The 21,607-nt window shown below is 40.1% G+C and overlaps 1 protein-coding gene across 9 annotated transcripts in view; it reads left to right on the forward strand.

The window, feature by feature from the left end:
* The window catches only part of BBX (BBX, HMG-box containing), a 139,208-nt gene extending 120,057 nt beyond the window's left edge, over positions 1-19,151 (forward strand). For all 9 annotated transcript variants that reach the window (XM_017807948.1, XM_017807953.1, XM_017807954.1 and 6 more), the window contains 3 exons: positions 9,153-9,350; positions 10,010-10,202; positions 12,925-19,151. In XM_017807948.1, coding sequence (XP_017663437.1) covers positions 9,153-9,350; positions 10,010-10,202; positions 12,925-13,012 — 479 coding nt within the window. In that variant the 3' untranslated portion in view covers positions 13,013-19,151. The remainder of the gene's footprint in view (positions 1-9,152; positions 9,351-10,009; positions 10,203-12,924) is intronic.
* Positions 19,152-21,607: the final 2,456 nt, after the last annotated feature.

Consider the following 21,607-nt stretch of genomic DNA (forward strand, 5'->3'; position numbering starts at 1 on the left):
AAAATGGAGAAATGCTTTTGTTTGTTGGGTTTGGGGTGTTTCCCAGCACCTCACCCCCAACTGTAGCTGTATGCTTTAATAAGTTTTTATTTTGGAGTAAATGGTACCAGATTGATTTTCTGTCAAATGTCATTAACCTATACCTACAACAGGCTTGATCTGCTACCTAACCACACAGGCATGATTATCAGGATGTTTTCCTGCGCCTGAGTGGAAAATCATTGGATCAGGAAAATCATTAGCTCACCAGCTACTTCTACTGTGCTTTTCATGTCCAGTCCTCGCTTCAGCCAGTTCTTTAGTATAAAAACACCTGAAGAACCCTGTAATGTGAAAACTGTTTCAGGTCCACATGTATAAAGGAAAATTTGAGAAGCAATTTTTTCTCCAGAGCTTTCCAAATTGTCCAAATTCTGCTCCTGCTGAAATCAATGGGGGTCTTTCTGCAGTGGGAGCAGAACTGAACAAGCCAAAAGGCTTTGACAAAATCCACCTCAAGCATTTTGAATTGGGAGTGTGCATATACAAAAATAATGTCACCAAATGGCTGAAAAATACAGCTATACTGAATCTGTGCAGATGGCCTGCTCCGACATTTGCTGGAGCTGTGTTTTCTTTTTTTTTCCTTCTTTCCAATGGCATATGTGCCAAAACATCCCACCACACAGAAGTCAGCTGTCTGCAGTGACTCACTAATCTGCTTGTATGCAAAAGTGAGCAACAGGCATAGTCATTATTTCTGCCTTGTGCTGTGAAGAAATGCTCACTTATACACCAAGCACTGCACTAAAGCTTTCATTTGGGGAAGGCAAAGAGGAATGCATAGTGTGCTTTTATTTGGGAAAGAGATTGTCTATGATTTTTTCTTTTTTTTTTGTCTGTGGCCTCTAGGGCTAGAAATAAAGCATCAGCTTAAAATGGATGCTGCTTTGTGGCATTCCTCTCGGTCTTCGCTCTGGGGCTTTTTTGGCTCAGTTCAAAGCATTCGGATGCCTGGGGATCGCATGCAGCAATGTTCCAGAGATCATGACCTAAAAATACAGCGCCTTCCTCCTGAGAGGTGCAGAAATGCACAGACTGTTTGTCCTGATTTTCTTAGGATCTTGTCGAAGTGTTCTCTATTTGATTAGGTCCTTTAAGATAGGGAACTTCGTGAGAGCGGAGAAGGCATATGCCCAGAAATGTGGAGGAACTGCAGTTACAGTTCATTTTCCTGCCTGCTGCTTCCCCGAGCAGCTGCCGTTGGCCGTTGCAAGTATTCCCAGGAGGAAATCCCTGCTGCCCTCAGTGAGCATAATGGACAAGCCAGGAATTAAATCCTATGGCAATTCTGAACTGCTAGGGAGAGGAAGAGCCATGTAGAATATTTCCAACAGAGAGAGATGAGCAGGAGAAAAGGATTTACTTTACACTTGCAGATGGCTGTATAACAATAAGAAGTAAAGTAACATTAAAAGTTGTTTTCAAATTTCTGTAGGAAATCAGGGTCCATTGCCTAACAACAAGAGTTTCAGGTTAGTTTTTTCAGTCATGAATTTTCTCTGGATTGAATGTTCACGAGTAGCATTTGTTTAAAGTCTCCATGACTTGCTGTCCCCATGAAACAGGTGTAGCCCAGCCAGCCATCCTGTCAATTCCTGCGTGGTGACTGTGCCTAAACTGTTCAGTCAGGGAGTATGGAAGCTTCTCATGGAGTCAGAAGTTATATTCTCAGGTCCGAGTATGATGTGTTGACCTATTTACTGTTAGCCTCCAGGGTCCCTTCTGACAGAAGATCAGGTTTTGACTTCCCCATGAAATGGCAACTTGTATTAGTGGAAGAGGAGGTTGTATAGTACATACTACAACTATTGTACTCTCTTTGAAGCTGCTAATGAAAAGTATGTATTAATGTTGTCTGTAGGTTCATTCCAGTCTCAGAAAAAGAACTTATTCCACAAAATTGTCAGAAAAGTACAGAAAGAAACTTAATGTTCCAGACACAAGTACTGGTACATTACTTAGTTGAGGTTTTGGGCTGCCTTCTTTCTCAGTTCAATCTCAGAGAAATGCTTCTAGACAGAGACACCTCAGCTGTCTAGTCTTCGATTGTCCCTTATTTCCCTGCTATGACTCCATTACCTCCTGGCTCCAGTTGGTCATATTACCTTATTCCAGTATGATGCTGTTTTGTTTTTACTGCGCATCTCTGTTTAATTACAATTTCCCTGTTCCAGACACCATGCAGCAGAGCTGGCAAAGCAGGGGCATTTCTGCAATTGGCCCTGAACTCTATCTTCCACAGCCCATGGCTCTTTAGTCCCTTGGTTGCTCTTATCTGCATCCCTTCTGTATCAGTGACCGTATTATTTATCCCTTTGCCAGAGCATTTATCTGTGTCCCTAACTCCTATCCCTGTGATTTCCTGCTATCTAGAACTTTGCAGACTATACCTGGTCAGGGTGTAAGAACTTCGTCAGGATGTAAGTGCTTTTTTTTGCACCAGATCTCAAAAATACTAACCTCCAACCCTGCCTCTGTAGAAATCTTAACCAGCTTTCTGTTTACCTCAAACCGAAGATTCCTTCCACACTCTTTTAAGTTATGTTCTAGACTTGCTTTGCCTGCTATCCTGCTGGTAGCGCTCCACAGTCTTTCTCTTGTTACAGTATTGTGATCTTGCACACCTACACGTTCAGAACTCTGAGGGGCATTTTCAAGTGTACAAGATTATAGCTTAGCCTGCTTCCCTGGGCCCTCTTTTCCATGGTTTTTTTTTTCTTTCTTTTCCATGTTTTTTTTCTTTTGTAGTCATGTTGCCCACACTATCCAAGTCATGCCCAGGCTGTTCCTTAGCTGTTCCACAGGGGGAGTTCTCTCCCACATTGTCCTTGTGTAGAAGAACCTCTCTGATTCTGCTTTCTTAGCTCCATTAATTTTGTCTGCTTTTTCCCTATCCGTGTTTGTCTCTAAGATAATAAAGTTGCTGTTCCCATCTCTAGTTCCCCCAGGTACCTTTATACTTAATATATTTCCCTAAGACTCAGCCATGTAATTTCCTCTCCTTTCCTGATGCTATATTTTCTGTCACCTGTGATGCACGTGCACTGTTTTCCCACATAGGCTCTGCCAGCTCTGCTGCATTCAGTGGTGCAAGTATTTTGAAATTACTTGCTCTGTTCTGTTGTATTTGTACAACAGACGTGTTGTGGGAGTTGCTTATGAGAATTGGCTATCTTGCTCCAATGCCTGTGTAAAGAAGGCATCATACATTAACAGAGCTTTTATTGGGTGTCATTCAGATTTTGTTCCTGAATTATTAATAGACATGTAGACAAATTATTAAGAAAAATGGCTGTTCAAATTCTCCTGTGGAAAAAGAAACAGGAAGTGTTTAATACATGATAAAGTAAAGACTGAAAAATATAAATACCTTAAAACCTGCAGATAAAAATGTGGCTAAACAAAATGTCAAACCCTGCATTTGTTTAAAAGAAATCAGCTTGTTTTGATACAAAGTGAAGTGTGCTCTATGATCAAAGATTCAAGCCTGGCAAGTGTTGAGTACACTGGTCTTGTTCCAGTACAATGCAGAGACATGTCCTTGGAAGTTAAGCATGTGAATAATGTCATCGTTGTCTAAACATTAAAGATGTGTCTGTGCATTTGCAAAGTGTCTCCCAGGACTAAAGCAAAGGCATGGGAAACTTAGGAGCTTTACACAGCCCATATGTAAATCATCAGAGGAAAGGCAGTGCATATGTGTATATATATATATATGTGTATATATATATATGAGGAACTGCATTTTCCCTTGAGTTACAAGGGGGAAGAAAATCTGTGGTCTTGCTGACTTTTATGTGTGCCATATAGTGACACGGAAAGGGAAGCGTTGATCAAAGTGCAGTGTGGGCACAGCCTTGGCAGGCCCTGAACAGCCTTGCCGTCGTGTGCTGCCCACGTAACTTCACCCTCTCACAAGTTCCTAGGCAACAGGGCCCTAAAATGTTGAACTACACTGTGCCATCTTCTGCAGCATTCAAGCTGGGAATCCTGGAATCTTCATTTCAATTCAAGTGTTTTTTTCAAGGATTTAGTGAATCGAACACTAAATGAAAATTTCAACTCCTTTTTGTAGTCAGTCTGTACTCATGGTGAATCACAGATCTGTAGGATATGTGATTTCATTTTTTTATAAGTTAATTTTATTGGAAGAAGGAGCTTGAATATTCGTATAGATGAAGAGGAGACACTAGGAAGGCCAGCAGAGGTCATGCTGGCTTCGTGTTTTGTCATCTTGAAAAGTATGTGTGCCTGTGTGCATCTGTGTTATGAACAAAGAAAAGTATTTTGATGTGATAGGATCATGTTGTCTGTGTCTCTGATATGAAAATCTGAGTGAATTTTGACTCCATCTGACCACATCGTACACAGCAGCACCAGTGCAAGTCACCATATTATGAGTTTGCAGGTGTTTATAGAGCTAGATACAGCCCAGTAAAACAGCAGTGCACATGCTGCACCCCTTGCTCCTCCTAGCAGAGAGTACACAGTCATGCAGCATGTTAAGAGATACATCCCGTCCTTAGGAAGGCTGACAGAAGCACAGCTGGACCCGTGCCTGTTCAGAAAAGTTGAACAGCACACAGCTGAGAGTTTTTATTTTTCTGCCACTCTGTCAAGACTTTCCGATGGGAAGCAGTACTTAAAAACATCAATTGCCTCTTTGCATATACTCTTAGTGAGCTGTGCTGAGGGCTCGTGCGTGGTTTTTGTAACAACCAGCTGCAACATTGACCTTGGCACCAGAAGGGGAGAAGATGAATATATACACCAGTCTCAGCACTAGTTAATGTGTGAAGCAGACCTGTGCCTTATACTGATCCTCCAGCAGCTTTCCCATGCACACATCAGGGCCCTGTTGTGTGGGGCCTGCAGCCCAGAGGCAGCCAGTAGCTCTGTGCCTTGGGCATCCATTCCAGCTGGGGGAGGGCTGGGTCAGCATAGGCTCACACAGCAGAGCTGCTCACACAGCAAAGCTTCCCACCCAGGCAGCTGTCTTGTACACCTGGTTTGACCATCTGCTGCTTTGCCTCTGCTTGTTAGTCCCCAGCCCTTGCTGCAGGTCCGTGTGCTGCCTGACCCCACAAGCAGTATTGTAGCAGTGTCCTGTTACCAAAGAGCTGGTATTTCTGCTGGCACATCGGCCAGAGTGTGCTTGGCATCACTTCCTTGGTGAAGTGGTTCCCTAGACACTGGTGACTTGAAGCTATGCTCTACCTTGCTAGATTTTTCCTTTTTGACTTCATAAAGACCATTGAAGCATTACAGCCCAGCTTCCCTTCTTGATACCAGCGTGCTTAGACCCACAGAGCCTTCATTCTGCACTAGACATGGTTAAACTTCTGCAGCTCTCTCTCATAACAGATAGGCATCACTAAAGAAATTCTTTTAAATCTGTGTTTTGCTGAGGTTCAGTCTGAAAAGCTTGTCCTCTGTTGTGATGTGCCAGGTCAGTTCAATTGACTTCATTTTTCTTATTCACAGATATAGGGGGAAATAAGGCTACATGTACTCTGCATGCCTGCAGAAAAGAGTAAATTGTCCATGCAAACCCTTAACAAATCTAGCTCAGGAAACCATCTGGTGTAGACCTCTAGATACAGAGAAGTAGTCAGAAGACTCTCAAGAGTTGTTCTTGCCACTGTGGTGTAAGCATGGCAGAAGGCCCACATCTTCATGTCACGTTCTCAACTCTGCTTGCAAAAACAAGCCTGTAGTTCTGCACGTGCCAGTGTCATGTGAAGAGCTGAGCGTGCAGATACCTGTTGGCAGGACTGCACAAGTAGCTGCAGAATCTCATTTCTTTCTAGGCAGCATGTTCCTGAAAATTAACTGAGCTATCCTCATGGGACAGCTCTTGAACACAGGATGGTGTGGAAGCAGAATGAATGTCAGATGGATTAAAAGGCATTACTAAAGAAAAATACAGGGAATTAAACCTGTTTAGCCCTATCCTTTCTGCAGAACAAAGCTAAGTCCTGATTTGGAGCATCTGTATGGTTATACCTTTGTCAGCTGAAGCAGTGGAATGCTGTTTCTCTTGAAGAAGGTGCAGGAGGACCCCTATTAGCACCTGGTTTAGCTTTACAGTTGTTGAAGCATGGACTCCTCTCTCTCCTGGAGGTCAGTGCAAAGGATCTTGTGAGTGAAGCCCTTGTGTGATTTCCTCCAAATTAGGTGTTATGTCTGCTTGAATAATACTCTATGAAGAAGTCAGTGAAATGATTTCTTAAACCAATGTCCACTATGACTGCTAGCGAGGAATAAAGATGCTTTTCCCTTCCACATTCACCCTGTACCGACACACAGAAAAACTACTCATTGTTCACCTTTAATCCTTCCTTCTTCAAAACTGTATGGTAGCAATGTTATGATGAGGTGATGATAAGCTTATTTTAGAGCTAGAGAAGAAAAGGACTCAAGTCTCATTTCAAAGATTGGAAAAACTTAAAAACCTGGAGAGGGAATATACTTGCTGCATCTGAGTTTGTAGAGCCACCTTCTGCTGTTTCTTAGTCAAATACACCAACATCGTATACTCCTTTTGTCTTTAATATTGTCTCTTTTTATTTTGGCTTTCAAGGTTTTTTTTCTGCTCTTTATTTTTTTTTTGACACATGCAGTATGAAAAGGAAAAATGTAAAAGGGAGCTCTCGGCTGTGATCAATAAAGTTGATTTCTAGTGACCTGACGTACAACACATCTAATTAAACACATACCAAATCTTGTTGCTTTTTATCATATGTTGTTTATTGTTTGAAATAATCTTAATTTTTTTTATTAAATGTAAAAAAACCAAAGTGAGTTGTAGTACTAAGATTAAAACCAATAAAACTCATTCAAGCTAGAATTAGACAGCACTGTCAAAGTACTAATTAGAGCAAATCAGAATTAACAAATAGTCTTGGACTACAACCAGACCATTACATTAATACATAATCAACGATTTTGAATTCCCAAATAAGAAATCTAGAGAGAAAGCTGCCTATTTAATTATACATTCCAATTAAGATTTTCATCTCAATGTAGGAAGCTTATCTGAACATCTCGCTATTAGTCCAATTGAGTTACTCGAAAGTCGTATTTGCAGTCATTGGTGTTTCTGCTTAATTGGACTGTGGATCTTCTTCTGTGCTTTCTCTTGCTCTCTTTACAAAAAGTAAGTTTTACAGCACAGCTCTGCTCTGCAAAGGTTAGCGGTATAGCTGAGAAGCGCTACTTGAAGCTGTGTGCTTTTTTTCAAAATAAAGAGCATGCACAAGTTCAAAAATGTTTTACTAGAGAACGCAGGAGGGTGAATTAAGGTCATAAACAAATTACTGTTTGGAATGTTTCCAAATGTTTTTACACGTATGTACTCGACCTGATTGTATTCTTATGCCATAAAACATTAAAAGGTCCCTTCCTATTAAAACAAAAGAGCAAAGGGCAACCGCTAACAAGATAAAATGTGCTGCAGCTATTCTCTTCATCTAGTCCAAATCCTCACACAATGAACAGTTAAAGAAGCTCACAAAAGATAAAGGTTTTATTAGCTGTATCTTTGAATCGGAAGCTCATTAAATCTACAAAACAAACAATAAACAGAAATACGCACTAAAATGAAAGAGGGCAGAGGCCACGCAGACTGCCTGGCTGCTGTGCACAGTTTGTGGGGTTGGGTGCTCCTGCATGACACAGCCAGTGCAGGAAATTGGTCTTCTTCAGTGCTTAGCCCTTCTGAAAGAGCAGCTGTTTGCACTCTGGCCCCAGTTTTGTGTGTGTAATTTTTGCTGGTCCAACCACCCAAAAAGTGAACAAATGCGTCTTTAAAATGGGAAGAAAGATTAAAAGAAACTTGGGGGAAGAGAAAGCTAACTGGAGACACAGTAACAACTGTGAAAAATATATAAAGGACTGTTGCAAAGAGATGGGCTATAACCTGACAGGTAGTAAAGAAAATAACAAGTGGAAAATGCAGCTGGGGAGAGGAGGTGCAGGCAGGCATTAGGAAAAAAATGTTTAATCATTCAGGATGGCAGTACACTGGGGAAGAAATACCTCAAGGACTTGGTGCAGATGCCAGGTGTGTTCCCAGTTTCAAAACAGGTTAGACAGGCATCTGTAAAAAATTAATTGGGCATTTCATTTGCTACCTGTAACTTCTTTCTAACCCTAACTGACACTGATTGCACATGGGGTAGGCTTCATAATGCTTTTATCACAGGAGGAAAAATGATGTCACATATTTGCTCTGTGGACTAGTGATACCCCATGGGATCAGCAGTATGGCTTATTAAATCAATGCAAATTGAGAACAATTGACTACTGCACACTGATCTTAGGCTTTGGAAGCTTAAATAAATATGTTTTGCGATTGCTGTCTGACCAATTTCTTTGTGAACAAAATTAAAGTAACTTTAGTCAAGTGAAAATTTGGGATCATTTTCCAGTTCAGGTCAAAAGGCTTCTTCGAAATGCCAACACTGGAACTACTGAGAAAGATTTAAAGTGTACCCTTCTCACTCTCTGACTTTATGTGGGCAGTATTTCTTTCACAGTATTTTATCCCATGCTTACTTCCTTTTTTTAGCGTTCTTGTCTTCAGCTGTGATCTAGCTCTGCTTTTGTACTTGCTGCCTCTTTGGGGTGTTTTTAAGGTTTGTTGTTTTGTAAAAAGGCAGTATTTACCTTTGCTTAGAGGAGCTGAGGTAGAGTGACTACAGAGGTAAGACTGGGGGTTAGTCAGGAATTCCTGAATTCTGCTCGTGAGTCCATCTGTGAGCTAAGATAAGCTTACATGAGGATCCTTACTGTTCCTAAAATACATTTTGTGTCTTAGCTACTTGCTGGCATCTTCTGTTGCAGAGTGTTTTATACAGACTGATACCCTGCTCCCACTGAAGTGCTACTGCCCGTCTCACAGGTTTCTACTTTCCAGGATATCTTAAAGAGCAGATGCTACTGCTCCCCTGCAAACACCTGTGGCATTCAGATCACATCTTGCCATGGGTTGTGCTCTGAGTACCTGTGAGGAAAGGTTTTATGAAGAAATATGCAAAATGGTAAATGAGCATACCTGGTAGCTGAATTATTCTGTATGTAAAATTGCATTTTTTGTCCTTTTCCAGCCATACTACTAGAAGACAGAAATTCCAGTGAGTCTGCCTGGAAGAATAAAATTTCTATATCTGCCCTAAACACTCCAGAGCCAGCAATGATGCATGAGCCTTTAGTTGGCAGCCAGAAAAGAAAAGCAAGGAAAACTAAGATCACACATCTTGTCCGAACAGCAGATGGTCGAGTGTCACCAGCAGGAGGGACACTGGGTAAGGAAACTGGGGTTTAAATTTTATTAAAACTGAATGGAGAAGGTTTAAGGGTACGAGCAACCTATCAGGAAAAGTGTTTTTCAGTTAGCTTGTTTTCATACCTACTTATAAAGATCATTTTTTAAAATACAGGTATCAATCAACTGGGAAATCAGCGAGTCCATAATGACCAACTTTTTTAGTTTGAATGACCAGATGTTTCTTCTCTCCTTGGATATTTCACTCTGAGAAGTGATGTAGAGAGAAATGGAGAATGGTTACCTTTCATAACTTGTTTCCAATTCAGCAAAGAAATTACACTGCACCTAGTTATAGGTTGTAAAAGTGAATTCTGTACTATGACAGTCAATGCCAGAGTCCTTGTCAGAGTTCTCTGCAGTTAAGGTGATCTTTCAGGACTACTGCATACACAAAAGCTTTCTCACCTGACCTAAAAGATCAAATTCAGTTGAATGCAAAATGAGTAAATTGCTTCATAAACCTTAGTACCGTGCTTCTGCCAATAGCTTGGGTCAGAAGAGGTTGCAGCATGAATCAGATTACACTTGCAGATTCCAAGTCCTAAAGGTAAAGATTCTGTTAACATGAGACTAGTCAGTATATCAGTAGGCTGCTGTGGATTTAATATCTGCAAACTTAACTTACTTTCTTTGCAGAGGAGAAGCCAAAAGAGCTGCCACAAAGTACTCTTCAAAAAACATCAAGTGCAGAAACAGATTACAACAGTGAATGCTCCAGAAATGCAGAGACGGAAGAAAATCATAGTATTACATCAGATATGCCAGCGGTGTCTGCATTTTTTAGCTTAGCTGCTCTGGCGGAAGTAGCAGCCATGGAAAATGTGCACAGGTAAGGTTTCCTTTTCCCCTTGTTGTCTAAGTGAATAGTGTGTGATGGACAGCTTGTTCAGAAAGCATGTGAATAGCAGACTGTTTAATTTGGCCTGCGTTTCCTCTTCCTCAGCTTTCTGTAAACGCCTGTTTTACACCACTTGCTTAATAGTGTTAAGTCTTCACCTAAATGACAGTGTAATCTTATTTAGCAGTCAGTAAAATTACCCTTCCTGGTAAGCCTACCTATGCATTTTTTTATAAAAACAGGTTCATATGCTGCTTGAGATCCTAATGATTGAGAATTATCAAATGCTATTTGTCAGAAAATAGCGGATTTAAATAGCTGTTGCATGCTCATTCATGTTTTTCAGTGGCCTAAGACATTGGAGGAAATTTCATACAATTTGAGATGAAGTTTTTATGCTGAACATGGCTGAAGGAATCTAACTTGTTATTTTTACTCTTGTGTTTTGCTGTGTAGAAGGCAAAACATCTGCAGAACAGCATGGGTCAGAACAACTCTGAGTGATCGAAAGCCACAGTAGTTTGGGTTGGTCCTCTCAGTTACTGAGTAGACTGTCCACAGACATAAGGTGGGGAATGTACAGGTTACTTGGGCTGTTTAATCAGTTCAGCATGGTCAGACCTGTGATGAGAGGAAACCAGTGACAGCAAGTCCTCCTTGGCTCTTGGTAGTTCAGTGTTGTTCTTTGATGGTGCAGCTTACTGGAGATGAAACCCCATCCTCTCCCACAGTGGAAAGTCAGTGAGGAAGCGCTGGGCCAGTCTGAAACCATCACAGCCTCTGCAGATGGCATTTGAGAGATTACTGGCTGCCTAAGAAGCTCCACAAGGCAGCAGTTGACGAAACCATCTACAATCTCAATTTACTGTTGTTCTCATGGCCTCCATTGGTGAACCCAGTTCTGTGTGTTCAGGCTGGACATGAAACACTGAAAGGCTTTTTAAGAGCTTAGGGACCCTACAAGAAACAGAGCTGCACCCTGTCTGCTAGCTCCTCTCTACAGAAGCCTTTGTCTTGCTTAAACAGCATTGTTTTGGGTGAGGAGTGTTTTCACACTGCAGTCAGCCTGGCCTTTTCTCACAGAATTGCAAAAAAAGTGTCTATTACCATGATGAAAGTCTGAACTTGTTTCTGTCATTTTTTGTAGTCAGAAGCCGCAGAGTGAGACTTGTAGAAGTGCTGCACTATACTTTGCTCTCATTCACCCTTTTGTTTTCATTGAGTGCCATTAACGCTGACCAGAATTATACTAAAGCAACAGGATTCACTTTGCTGTGGCTTTTTTCCTCTTTATTCCTCTAAGAGTTCTTGTCCTTCTCTTGTCTATCTTGAAGTGACCAAATGTTTTGCAGAGCCTTCTGTTTCGGTCTTCCTTTTTTAATCCCATCTTTTGTCATGTCATCATGAAGCTAAAATAATGCAGGACCTTCTGTAAGGCCCGAAAACACCAAACTGGCAACTGTCCGCAACAGTTGGAAATGCCAGCTTGTTATCACCCTGGGGGAAATGGCAACAGGGGAGGACTCTCTCTCAGTACAAAGTTAACCATGTCCCTCCCATACTTGGCAAAGGGAAGTCAAAACAGAAACTTAAATCTTACCAGCTAGATGCTTCTCTGTTTTCTACTCTGTTGACTGTTATTATTTGCAACTCACTTTATTTGCAAATAGCCGGAAACACGAAAAAGGAATTAGAGGTTTGCTTGATGTGTTTCTTCAGTGTCTGAATTTAATTATTAAGTAGTTTCACAGAGCCTTGGGACATGGAAACCTTTTGGCAGTGTGGTTTTCATTTCAAATTTTCTGTTTAGCTTTATTTACCTTGTGCATGCCCTGGTTGAGCACTGTGAACCTGAGCTGCGTTTTGTGCCAAGGCCGCTGCATTGCACTCCAGTTGTGCAAAGCACGTTGATACCTCTCTTTCTGCTGGGGTCTTAGCTGTGCCAGAGTGAGGTAGAGTGGCTGTGTTGTAAATAAGAAGTGGGCCTCCAAGAAAAGAAAAAAACAAACAGGTGGTGACATGCTTTGTGTATGTATTTTAAAAGGCAAGCTGCAAAGGAGTTCTTCAAGTCCATTTGCTGCAAAGACTGATACTGATTTCCAGCACTTAATTCTGCCACAGTTTATTTTTATGATAGCCTGTGCCAGGGGATCATTTTTAAAGTAACATTGCTGTAGTAATGAAAGAGATGTTGTGTTAGGCTGATGTAGTGATCAGTCACATAACTCAGAGTAATCCCAAGGTGCAGTTCCGCTGATGAGTATATTTACATATTGCTTAAAACCTGGCTGTTGGCTCGCATTAACATGATACACCCCTCTGTGCATTTGCCTTCTTTTGCCACACGTGAGCTGTATACTCTTGCTTCTGAGGGCTGAAGCCCTTACAAAATGAGTAGCAGCACTTGAGCGCTCTTACCTTCCTCTTCAGCTGTGCATTTTGTTTTGTGTTGTTAAATACCATCATGTCTTGTTTTTTCCTGCCTTTGCATTGTGTAGGCTTTCCTCAGGGTACTGTGTTACTGTTGCAGAAATACCTCTAAAAAGAGCGTGTAACCTCAGTATGTGAGCACCTGCAGCAAGCAAGGAGTCACGGTGCTGTAGTGTTGGATGTTAAACCATACAACGCGCTGCTTTCCATCCCTCCTGATCTGATAAAAGCACCTCCCATGCTCCAAATATTGATGGGTGGCTTTTCTTTTCTTCTTTTGCAGAAGTCAGAGGGCCACACCTCTCCCACACGATGGACAGCCAAATGAAATGTCTCAGGCTCCAGTGCTTATTTCCTGCGCTGACCAGTGAAGCTCTACTTTATTGTAAAACATTGTGCTTTACCTAATATCCTAGCCTTGTCTTTACCAAGGGAAGCTAGTCAGTCCATATGATGGAACTAGAGACTGCAATAAAGTGCTTATTGCTCTGAGTGGCCCAGAATTCACTGGAAGCCAGACGTTAGCAACTTGGGCCAGGTCCTCAAATCGGAACCCAGTATGTAGGAGGGTGATATTAATTGTCTATTAATGAACAGAAATGAAGTGGAATGATCCCAGAGCTTGCTTTCTATTGAAGGCTTTTAAACAGTAAATAGATGGTTGGTGTGAAAAAGGCTGCCTTTACTGTTAGCTCACACAGCATCTCTTTTACCAACCAGAGAGTACGGCAACTAGTTTCATATAATACCTAGTTACTCTAAATGAAAATGAAAAAAGGAAAAAAAAAAACCAACAAAAACACTGACGCACTGCACTAGTTATTATTAGATATTCTTAGTCATTTTTGTACATGAAGATTTAAGTTCTAAGATGGTTTATATTAATAGGGTATGCCTACGTTTATATTGTAGAGTGAATTTAAAACCTGTTCCAGAGAACTCAAGGCAGCCTGGACAGATGTACCATTGTTAGCGGTGTTTGGGCAGCCATGTGGTCCAGATGTTCTGCACTTTTATATTTGCCACCAGAGTGGTAGAGTTTACTGGGAAAAATTCTGACAGGCTATATTTGGGTTTGTTTCTTTTTAATTTAGCTTTGAATAACCAGGATGATGTGCATTAGAAAAAGGAGTGGTGTATGGAAAAGCAAATACTGCAGATAATTGACTTGTCTTTCATGCCTTGAAGGGTTCCTTTATTTTTGCATAGATACCTGAGCGACTTGGTGAAACTTTCCTGTAAACAAAAAGTACTGCAAATGCGTTTTTCAAAAGTGACCTTAGTATTATTTCACCGTTCTGAAAAACCTAAAACCATGACTTTTCGATATACGTGTACATCAATACACATACATTTTACATTTTACAGACACTGGCATTGTTGTAGTTACTATGCACAGTCCAAATCAGCTTCAGAGTTTGCATAAAGGGCCAATTACAGTTCGTGTTGGTCAAGTGGGCAAGTTGTATACAGATAAACTACAACCGAAGAATAGCATTTGACTGAATTCAGACTACCAAACAGATCCATCTGCCAGTTTCTGTCTTTGCTTGTGTTGAATTTTTGTGTTTTGCTCTCATAAATACATCCCAAAAGCAGGCCAAATGTATCACTTGGCCTGTTATCTTCACTATCTTGACTTACACTCTTGTATAACCAAGCATTGATTCCTACCAATAGATGCAAAATGATCACTAGTAATTGATCTAAAGCTACAAATTCAACAGGGTACTTCTTCTATAGCACAAGATGTTTCCCTACTTTTTGCATTGTAGCACAACAATTTACCAAATTGGACTCCAGCAATAATTTTCTATTAGTCTTCGTCATACCGGCTGAACTTTTGATAGTATTAGATTGCGTTTGAAGTTCTTTGAATTAAGTCTTTAAATGATGCGAGTTTACATCATTCTATCAGGCATTCTTATTTATACTTGACTGAATTGATAATGTGTTTTGGGGTTATTTTGTAACTAATTTGATGTAATAGCCATACGGACCGTAACTCTATTAATGCTTGCTAGGTTTAGCCTTTCATTGTTGTAGTTAAGTGAAAGTCTCTGGTTCAGTGTCAGGAAACAATATACAGTGTACCACATGAGTTTTAAGAAAGGATTAAAGGTCTGACAAAAGGCAGGTAGCTGGGGAAGTGTCACTGAAACAGCACCATTGAGGATGCACGTGTTGAAAGAAGGGAACAACAGAAGAACAACAAAATTTACAAGCCAATGAGTCAGTGAAAAGGTTTTTTAAAAAATTCAGGTAAATAAGAGCCCCTAGAATGCCATTGCAGCCTATGGCGGTATTTGAAATAAGATTTTATTGAAGTTTTATAAGTTATTTTAACAAGACAGGAAAAACTTAAAACTTGTGGGTCACAGCAGGGTGGCTGTTGGAGTTTTGGACCACTTTATAATTAGCTGAAATCCAAATATGTTACAGTGCAGGCCGTTCACGTTGACAATGGTACTAACTTATTTCTCTAGAAACCTTTAGAGTAGATATATTTTTGTCAAAGCACCCCATCCTTCCTCGATTTAAATTTCAATATTGTTCCTGGAGATATTTCTGTATATTAATGGTACCTTTTTTAAAAGAAACAGAAAATTACTTTTTTCTATATAAATTAATATCTTACTTGATCTGCTTTTCCTTGACTTTCCCTTAGAGAGGGGGTAGGGTTGGGTCAGTTTACTGGATATGACTGTTTTCAGATACTTATAAACCTTTTTGTAGATATGCTTAATTTTTAAGCGATTAGGCACTGAGAGTAGCAGAAATCCTGCAAAGCTTTATAGTTCACTAGGCATTTGCCTTTGTTGGTTCTCTGAGTGATGTCTCAATTTGAGTAGCTAGAATTTTCCCTGAATCTACTAGAAGGAGTATCAGTATTTTCAGGTAACAAAGTCTGTTAGCACAACAAAAATTTCAGACCAATATCTTACTGTATTGGGGTTGGGTTTTTTCCTTATTTGTTTTGTTTTAATTTTTATTAATTTCAGCTGCTTTCATTTTGGAAAATCTTATTGCTATTGTGTGTACTTCAGTATACCAGCAAACACTGTTACCTGTTAAAACATTGTCCACAAATGCCTCTAGAGAAGAAATTGTTGCACCTTATGTATATCTCAAGCAAACCAAAATATGATGCTTTTCTGCTTTGTTTATTCTGAATATGTTGTATCATACTTTACTGAACCCATTTTAACTTAGCTAAAGCTATCAATATTTATGCATTTCACATTATTTTCTGGATCTGAACCTGTGTATAAATCTTTCTTTAAAAAAAAAAAAAGACAAGCATTTACTGTAGTCGTCCTCTGTGACTTATCCATGGGAGGGGGGAATCTTGTCTCAAGTGTAAAATGCAGTACTGTCCCAGTTTTCCTTGGCTTTTATTTATTTAGTCATCTTCGATATTTCATATGTAGTTTTAAGGTAAACAAAATACATTGTCGTAGCTGAAGCTACAGATCTAAGCAGCTGGGAGAAAATTACTGTAATGTCTTCTTAATTGTTCTAGTACTGTATACAAATATGGGAAAAACGTTCTGCAGAACATTTGAGATGCAGATTCTTATCCCCACAGTAGGCTGTTTTCCACATATTAGACCAAATCAATCAAAACTCCATGATCTTATAGGTCCTTTCTGACTAAATGATTCTAAAAACATCTATGGAGATTATTTAGTGCTCTGCTTATGGCAGTACCTACCCCTTGAATGTGCTGTGATTTCAGAAAAGAATATATTTATTTAAGATGACTGAGTGCTCTTTTATACTGATACAGTATCCCAAAGTCATGAGCAAGAGACTTCTTGGTAGTTTGGGTTTCTATTTTATAGCATTGTTGCATGACTTTTGAAATTTAAGTGATAAGCATTGTTGGAAAGGGGCACAGGAACAAGGGACTGGTAGAAGTGTGTGAATTTGTGGTGTTTAAATTTCAGCTTTGGTCTTTATTATTTGAGTGAAAGCTGCCTCTGTAGCACAAGGCTGAGAAGAGCATTCTGCAGTTTGTATCACGTAGAGAGTTGTAACTCACATCAGGAACAAGGGAATGCCTTATAGTTTGGATGCTGTCTTTTACAACAGGATAATAAATTGAAGCAGTTTTAATTTCCACTGCCTATTTAGCTACTGTACAGATACTGAACAGACTGAAGGCAACAGTTATAGACTTGTGAAAGCTGAGAGAGCATGAAAGGAAAGCTGGCCTTTATTCTCAGTATGGCAACAAAGGGGAATTAGAAAAAAAGATAGATGTATATTTATACGTGTGTGTGTGTGTGTGTGTGTGTGTGTGTGTGTGCGCCTGCCTGGGTGTGTACATTCTGCAAAAAAAATAATGTAGGAAAACCAGAGACATGATGGGTCTACAAGACACTATGATGTATGTTGACCCTTTTTAGTGCACTCCCTTTTTTTGAATGCTGAGTCTAATATGGCTACCTCTCCTAAAAGACTACTTTCGTTAACTTCCATTTGCTTTCGTGCTTGATCATGTAATCTTTTTGGCCATTGATACCATTTGTATATTGCTGTGTGCTTTATTTTCCAAGAGCAACATTTATATAGTGCAGAAAATGTAAAGGCTGAATATATGGTGGTAGCCAAACTATGTTGCTGGAGCTTTTTTATTTATCTTCTGCCATAGTCATATGGGTTGCAGGACGTGGGCCCACTAGCTCTCCTTGGTTCAGTGAGATCAGATTTTGTAACAGCAGCAAATGCAGCAATCCTGGGGTGGTGGGCTTCTGATGTTTCTGTAGGTGACAGAGTAAGCCAAGAGCTGCTCTTGAAACTTCTTCTGGAGTTTACGTTTGCAATCCTGATTTCACAAGGAAACATAACTGTGCAACTTGTGTGTTGTATTCCATACATTATCCATTAGATGCTGTCTGTTTGCCGTGCTTGTTTGATAGATTGTAGAGCTCCTAGGTGTCTTTGCCATGTTTTGTAATACTCGTGGCATTCTCCTTACCTTGTACATATTGTGGAACTGTCAACTAGAGCTGCCAGGATGCTGAGGCATTTCAGGACACTGAGTGCCATGAACGAGTCCATTTAGGCTGTGAAAGAGTTACTTGCCTCCTCCTCTGAATTCCCCAGTAAAAAGGCGCAGTGAGGTTTATGCTGTCACCTAAGTACTATTATACTCATTTATATACTCATGAATTGACAACTTTGAAGAAGCTTATGAGATAGATGTATATTTTATGTTCCCCCACTAATTCTTTGAAGGCAGAAATCTAGAAAGACTTGACATGAGATCTCCACTCAGCAACACACCTAAGCTTAGGCTGGAAACCCTCCTTACTTAAGGGGCAGCATTGTTGGCACTGTGACAGTGCAGGAGCCCCGATCACGGACCACTACGCTCTTGGAGTTAAGCTTGGGCTTGCGTGATGTTCCTGGGGGAGGCACGTCACTGTGACCTAGGGCCTTCATTCAGATGGAATTTTTAAAATGACTGCAAATAGCCTAACATTTGTTGAGTTCTTCCAAAGAATTCCATTGTAGTTTCAGGGTCTTGACTGTTAGCACATACCAGCAGACCCTCAGTGTACTCTACTAGAAAAACCACACCTGTTCAGGTTAACTAACCAGGATTCCGAATGTAATGGTCTAGTCTACTCTTTCCACCTCCACAACTGAAACCGTGTTTTCCCCTTCATACTGCTACACTTTAATCAGTGATTGGGTCTTTGAAGGTGACAAAAGCAAGAGAGGCATGTATGTACATGTGTCTGCACATATGTATATGTATACATACACACGTGGGAGTGCAGTGACTTGCAACATGTACTCTGTACAAAAGTGTTGCCACGTTAGATCATAAAACAACTTGAGGTTTCTTAGATGATAGTTTTCCAACTTTCTTGCTAGATTTTGGTCTCTTCCCTACACATTACACCTTAAGGTTTGAGTTTCAAAAATCACACCTGAAAAAAGCACGGATCCTGCTGACCTGGATGCTGCAAAAACCTTCTTTCTCAGCAGTGCTTGCTTTTAATAGCCAGAATCTGTTGACAGTTTTAACACAACTGATTTGCCATGAATTTTCTTCTTAGAGCCCAATCCTTCAACTTCTATTCTCACATGTATTTCCAGTGAATTTTGACCTAGTATTTGGCTTTATTCTCTCCGAAGTTTGGTGTAAACATGCCTTACAATAGTTCATCTCCATCAATGGTATAACAGAGCTACTGCCTTCTTAGATGTGTGTAGATAAGTCAATGAGCACATTTATAGAATGTCATACTTTCTTCGAAAACCTCTAATTTGATACTTTTAAGTGCACATGTTAAGTCATGTGTATAACATGCTAAAGTACATTAAACTGTGATAATGCAACTGAATAAAATATTTAATAAAATATTTGAAATATTTGATAAGGACCTTTAAATAGATTTCTTTATGTTCATTCTATTTTGGTTACCTAGTGTGTGCCTGTAAACAGTTTCCCGTTTAAAACTAATGATTGCAAATAAATACTATTCAAATGGAGCTTCTTTGATGCTTCACCTGCTTTACTATCAAATGATTGTTTACTTTTATATATGGCTGAGATAGCAGCATTTGCAGAATTCGTTTTTGGCTACAGTGTGAATTTGCTGGCTTTTTTATACTTAAGCAAGCTTGTTTTCACCTGAAAATGGAAGATGCCAAAACCCAGATATGGATCCTCAGAACTGTAAGCTGTAGTTTGCTGTCAGATCATCCACTCAGCTTCTACACAATGACTGTGAAGATGCCACTTATTTTGCAAAGAACTTCTGTCCATTTGTTCTTGCTTACATTTTTCTGTACTACTGACATTATTGGGAAGATCCATAGATCCATTCAAGCGCCCCAGAATTCTATGGATTTATATCGCATAAAGCTGGAGATTATGGGACAGAAAGCACCAGGACTCAGTGCAGTTAGGCTGTGGGAGAAAAGTTTCCCTTTTCTCCTGAACTTTCCAGGTATCCACTCTGTGTTTCTGGATTTTATCTTCTTTACACAACTCGGAAGCTCGTTTATAGTCCACAAAGGTATAAGAGAAGTCATCCCACGTGAAGAAGCCCTTGCTATGTTTTCGGTCTTTGGGCACTAAGAGAACTTACTCAAAAGTGGATTCTCTTTTGGAAATCAGTAGCAAGTGACATCAATGTTTAAACTTAAAGGTCCCCCACTACTTTGGAAACTTATTTAAACCAGAACTCTGTTTTACCCATATATTTTACCCTCTTGGGGCTTGAAAATTAGACTGCCGGGGATCTTCTCTTTTTCTGTCCTTGGATGCCTGAAACCCCTTTGATTGCAATGGATTTTTTGATCACAGAAGGCCCTAGCACAGTCTTCATGAACCCAGTAGACACTGGCTGTTCACATAGGAGCAGAACTCCTGTCTCTGCATCTAAAGTAGCAAAAGGGAAACCTTTAGGTTTGTGGCTTTTTTTTAACTATGTGCCATTTACTCAGGAAAGAAGAAACGTATGCAATCTTGCACTGCCTTTTACTGGGTATACATCAGTATATCTGCAAAGAAACACCAGGAATGGAAGAGCTTCAGCATTAAAGACCATGTAAAGATCATACTCTGGTTCAGTGAGCAGAAAAAGTGGAAGAATTTTAAGAAATCTATATCCTGTCAGTGTCATATGCCCGGTCAGGGACTTTGAAGTCACTGTTCTATATTTTTTATTACCAAGTTACCAGTTGTCTTCATTCCTCAAACTCCTATCTTCTCATCTGCTTTCATTTTGTTCTTCCAATGAAAGACCTGCTGAATTTGGCTAACTCTCAGTGCACCTAGATCTGGTTTGTTTCCCAGCTCTTGCTCATGTTGCTTCTTTTTGCTGCTTGGCATTACACTGACTCTTAACTGTCAGGTAAGATAAATTTCCACTAATACTTTTGCAAAAACACAGGGTGGAAAGGCATCATTCTACCCAAGCACCACGCTTCTGCCGGACACTCCGATGTTCGCTCCTCGATACCATTTGCCACGTCCTTTTCGTTGTTCCATGTACAGCTAACCCTGCTTTCAGAGAGACTTTTTTTTTTCCTACGATATGACAGCGTCAAGTGAGACACAAAGTATACCTGAGCATACTATACCCATGCTGTATACCAGCTTGTGAAGCTGTCGGTTCTTCAGTAGGACACTAGCACTTTGTAACAAAATACGAGATGCATTCCTATATCTGCTGCAAAGTTCTGTTTTGTTTTCTGAAATAAAACCTATAAGATTTAACGTCTACCATCTATTCAGTGTCAACTTCTTTTTTGTGGACTGTTCTTGGCACAGCAACAGTAAGTTGTATTTAAAATATACTTCAGATTTCAACAGGGCTTCATTGGTTGCTTTCTGATAGGAGAAGATATAAGCAGAAATAGGCTGGCTCACAGTGTAGCTACCACAAGTCCAACTGAAACTCCAGTTGAAAATCCAGCCTATATAAAGTCCAAAATCCAAAAAACACATTCCATATAGAGCAGCACTTCATCTTATTCATCAGCCCATGAAACAAGAGGAACTAGTTGAAGTAGAATCAGAAATCAAACGAGTTGAGTCAGAATGACAGGCTTAGCATTGTAGCACACTAAAAGAAGGCCAGTGTTGCCATCAAACAACATCCAGTTTAAGAAAAAAAAAAAAGGTGGGGGAAAGAAAAATCTGAGCTCTCAGGAGATGTCCTTTCAATCCAAAAGATGTCTTTTGAGTACATCTTTGGAGTTCAATAACAAGTTCTGTATGTGGCCCACCAAAGGCTTCCCAGTTCTGGCAGACCACAAGGCTTCAGTCAGTAATTATGAGCATCAATTTCCTTTCTTCCAAGGTCTGGGCAGGTTCTGTGGTCAGCATTGCTGTGGATTATTAAAACATCTTGCCATTTTTAGGAGTTAAGGAGAATTTGGAAATCAGATAGTCCCAATCTGTCAATAATTGGTTTTGGTGTCAGTATCCAGTAATA

Source organism: Lepidothrix coronata, unplaced genomic scaffold (assembly GCF_001604755.1).
Source record: "Lepidothrix coronata isolate B3197 unplaced genomic scaffold, Lepidothrix_coronata-1.0 Scaffold21, whole genome shotgun sequence".
NCBI classification, from domain to species: Eukaryota; Metazoa; Chordata; class Aves; order Passeriformes; family Pipridae; genus Lepidothrix; species Lepidothrix coronata.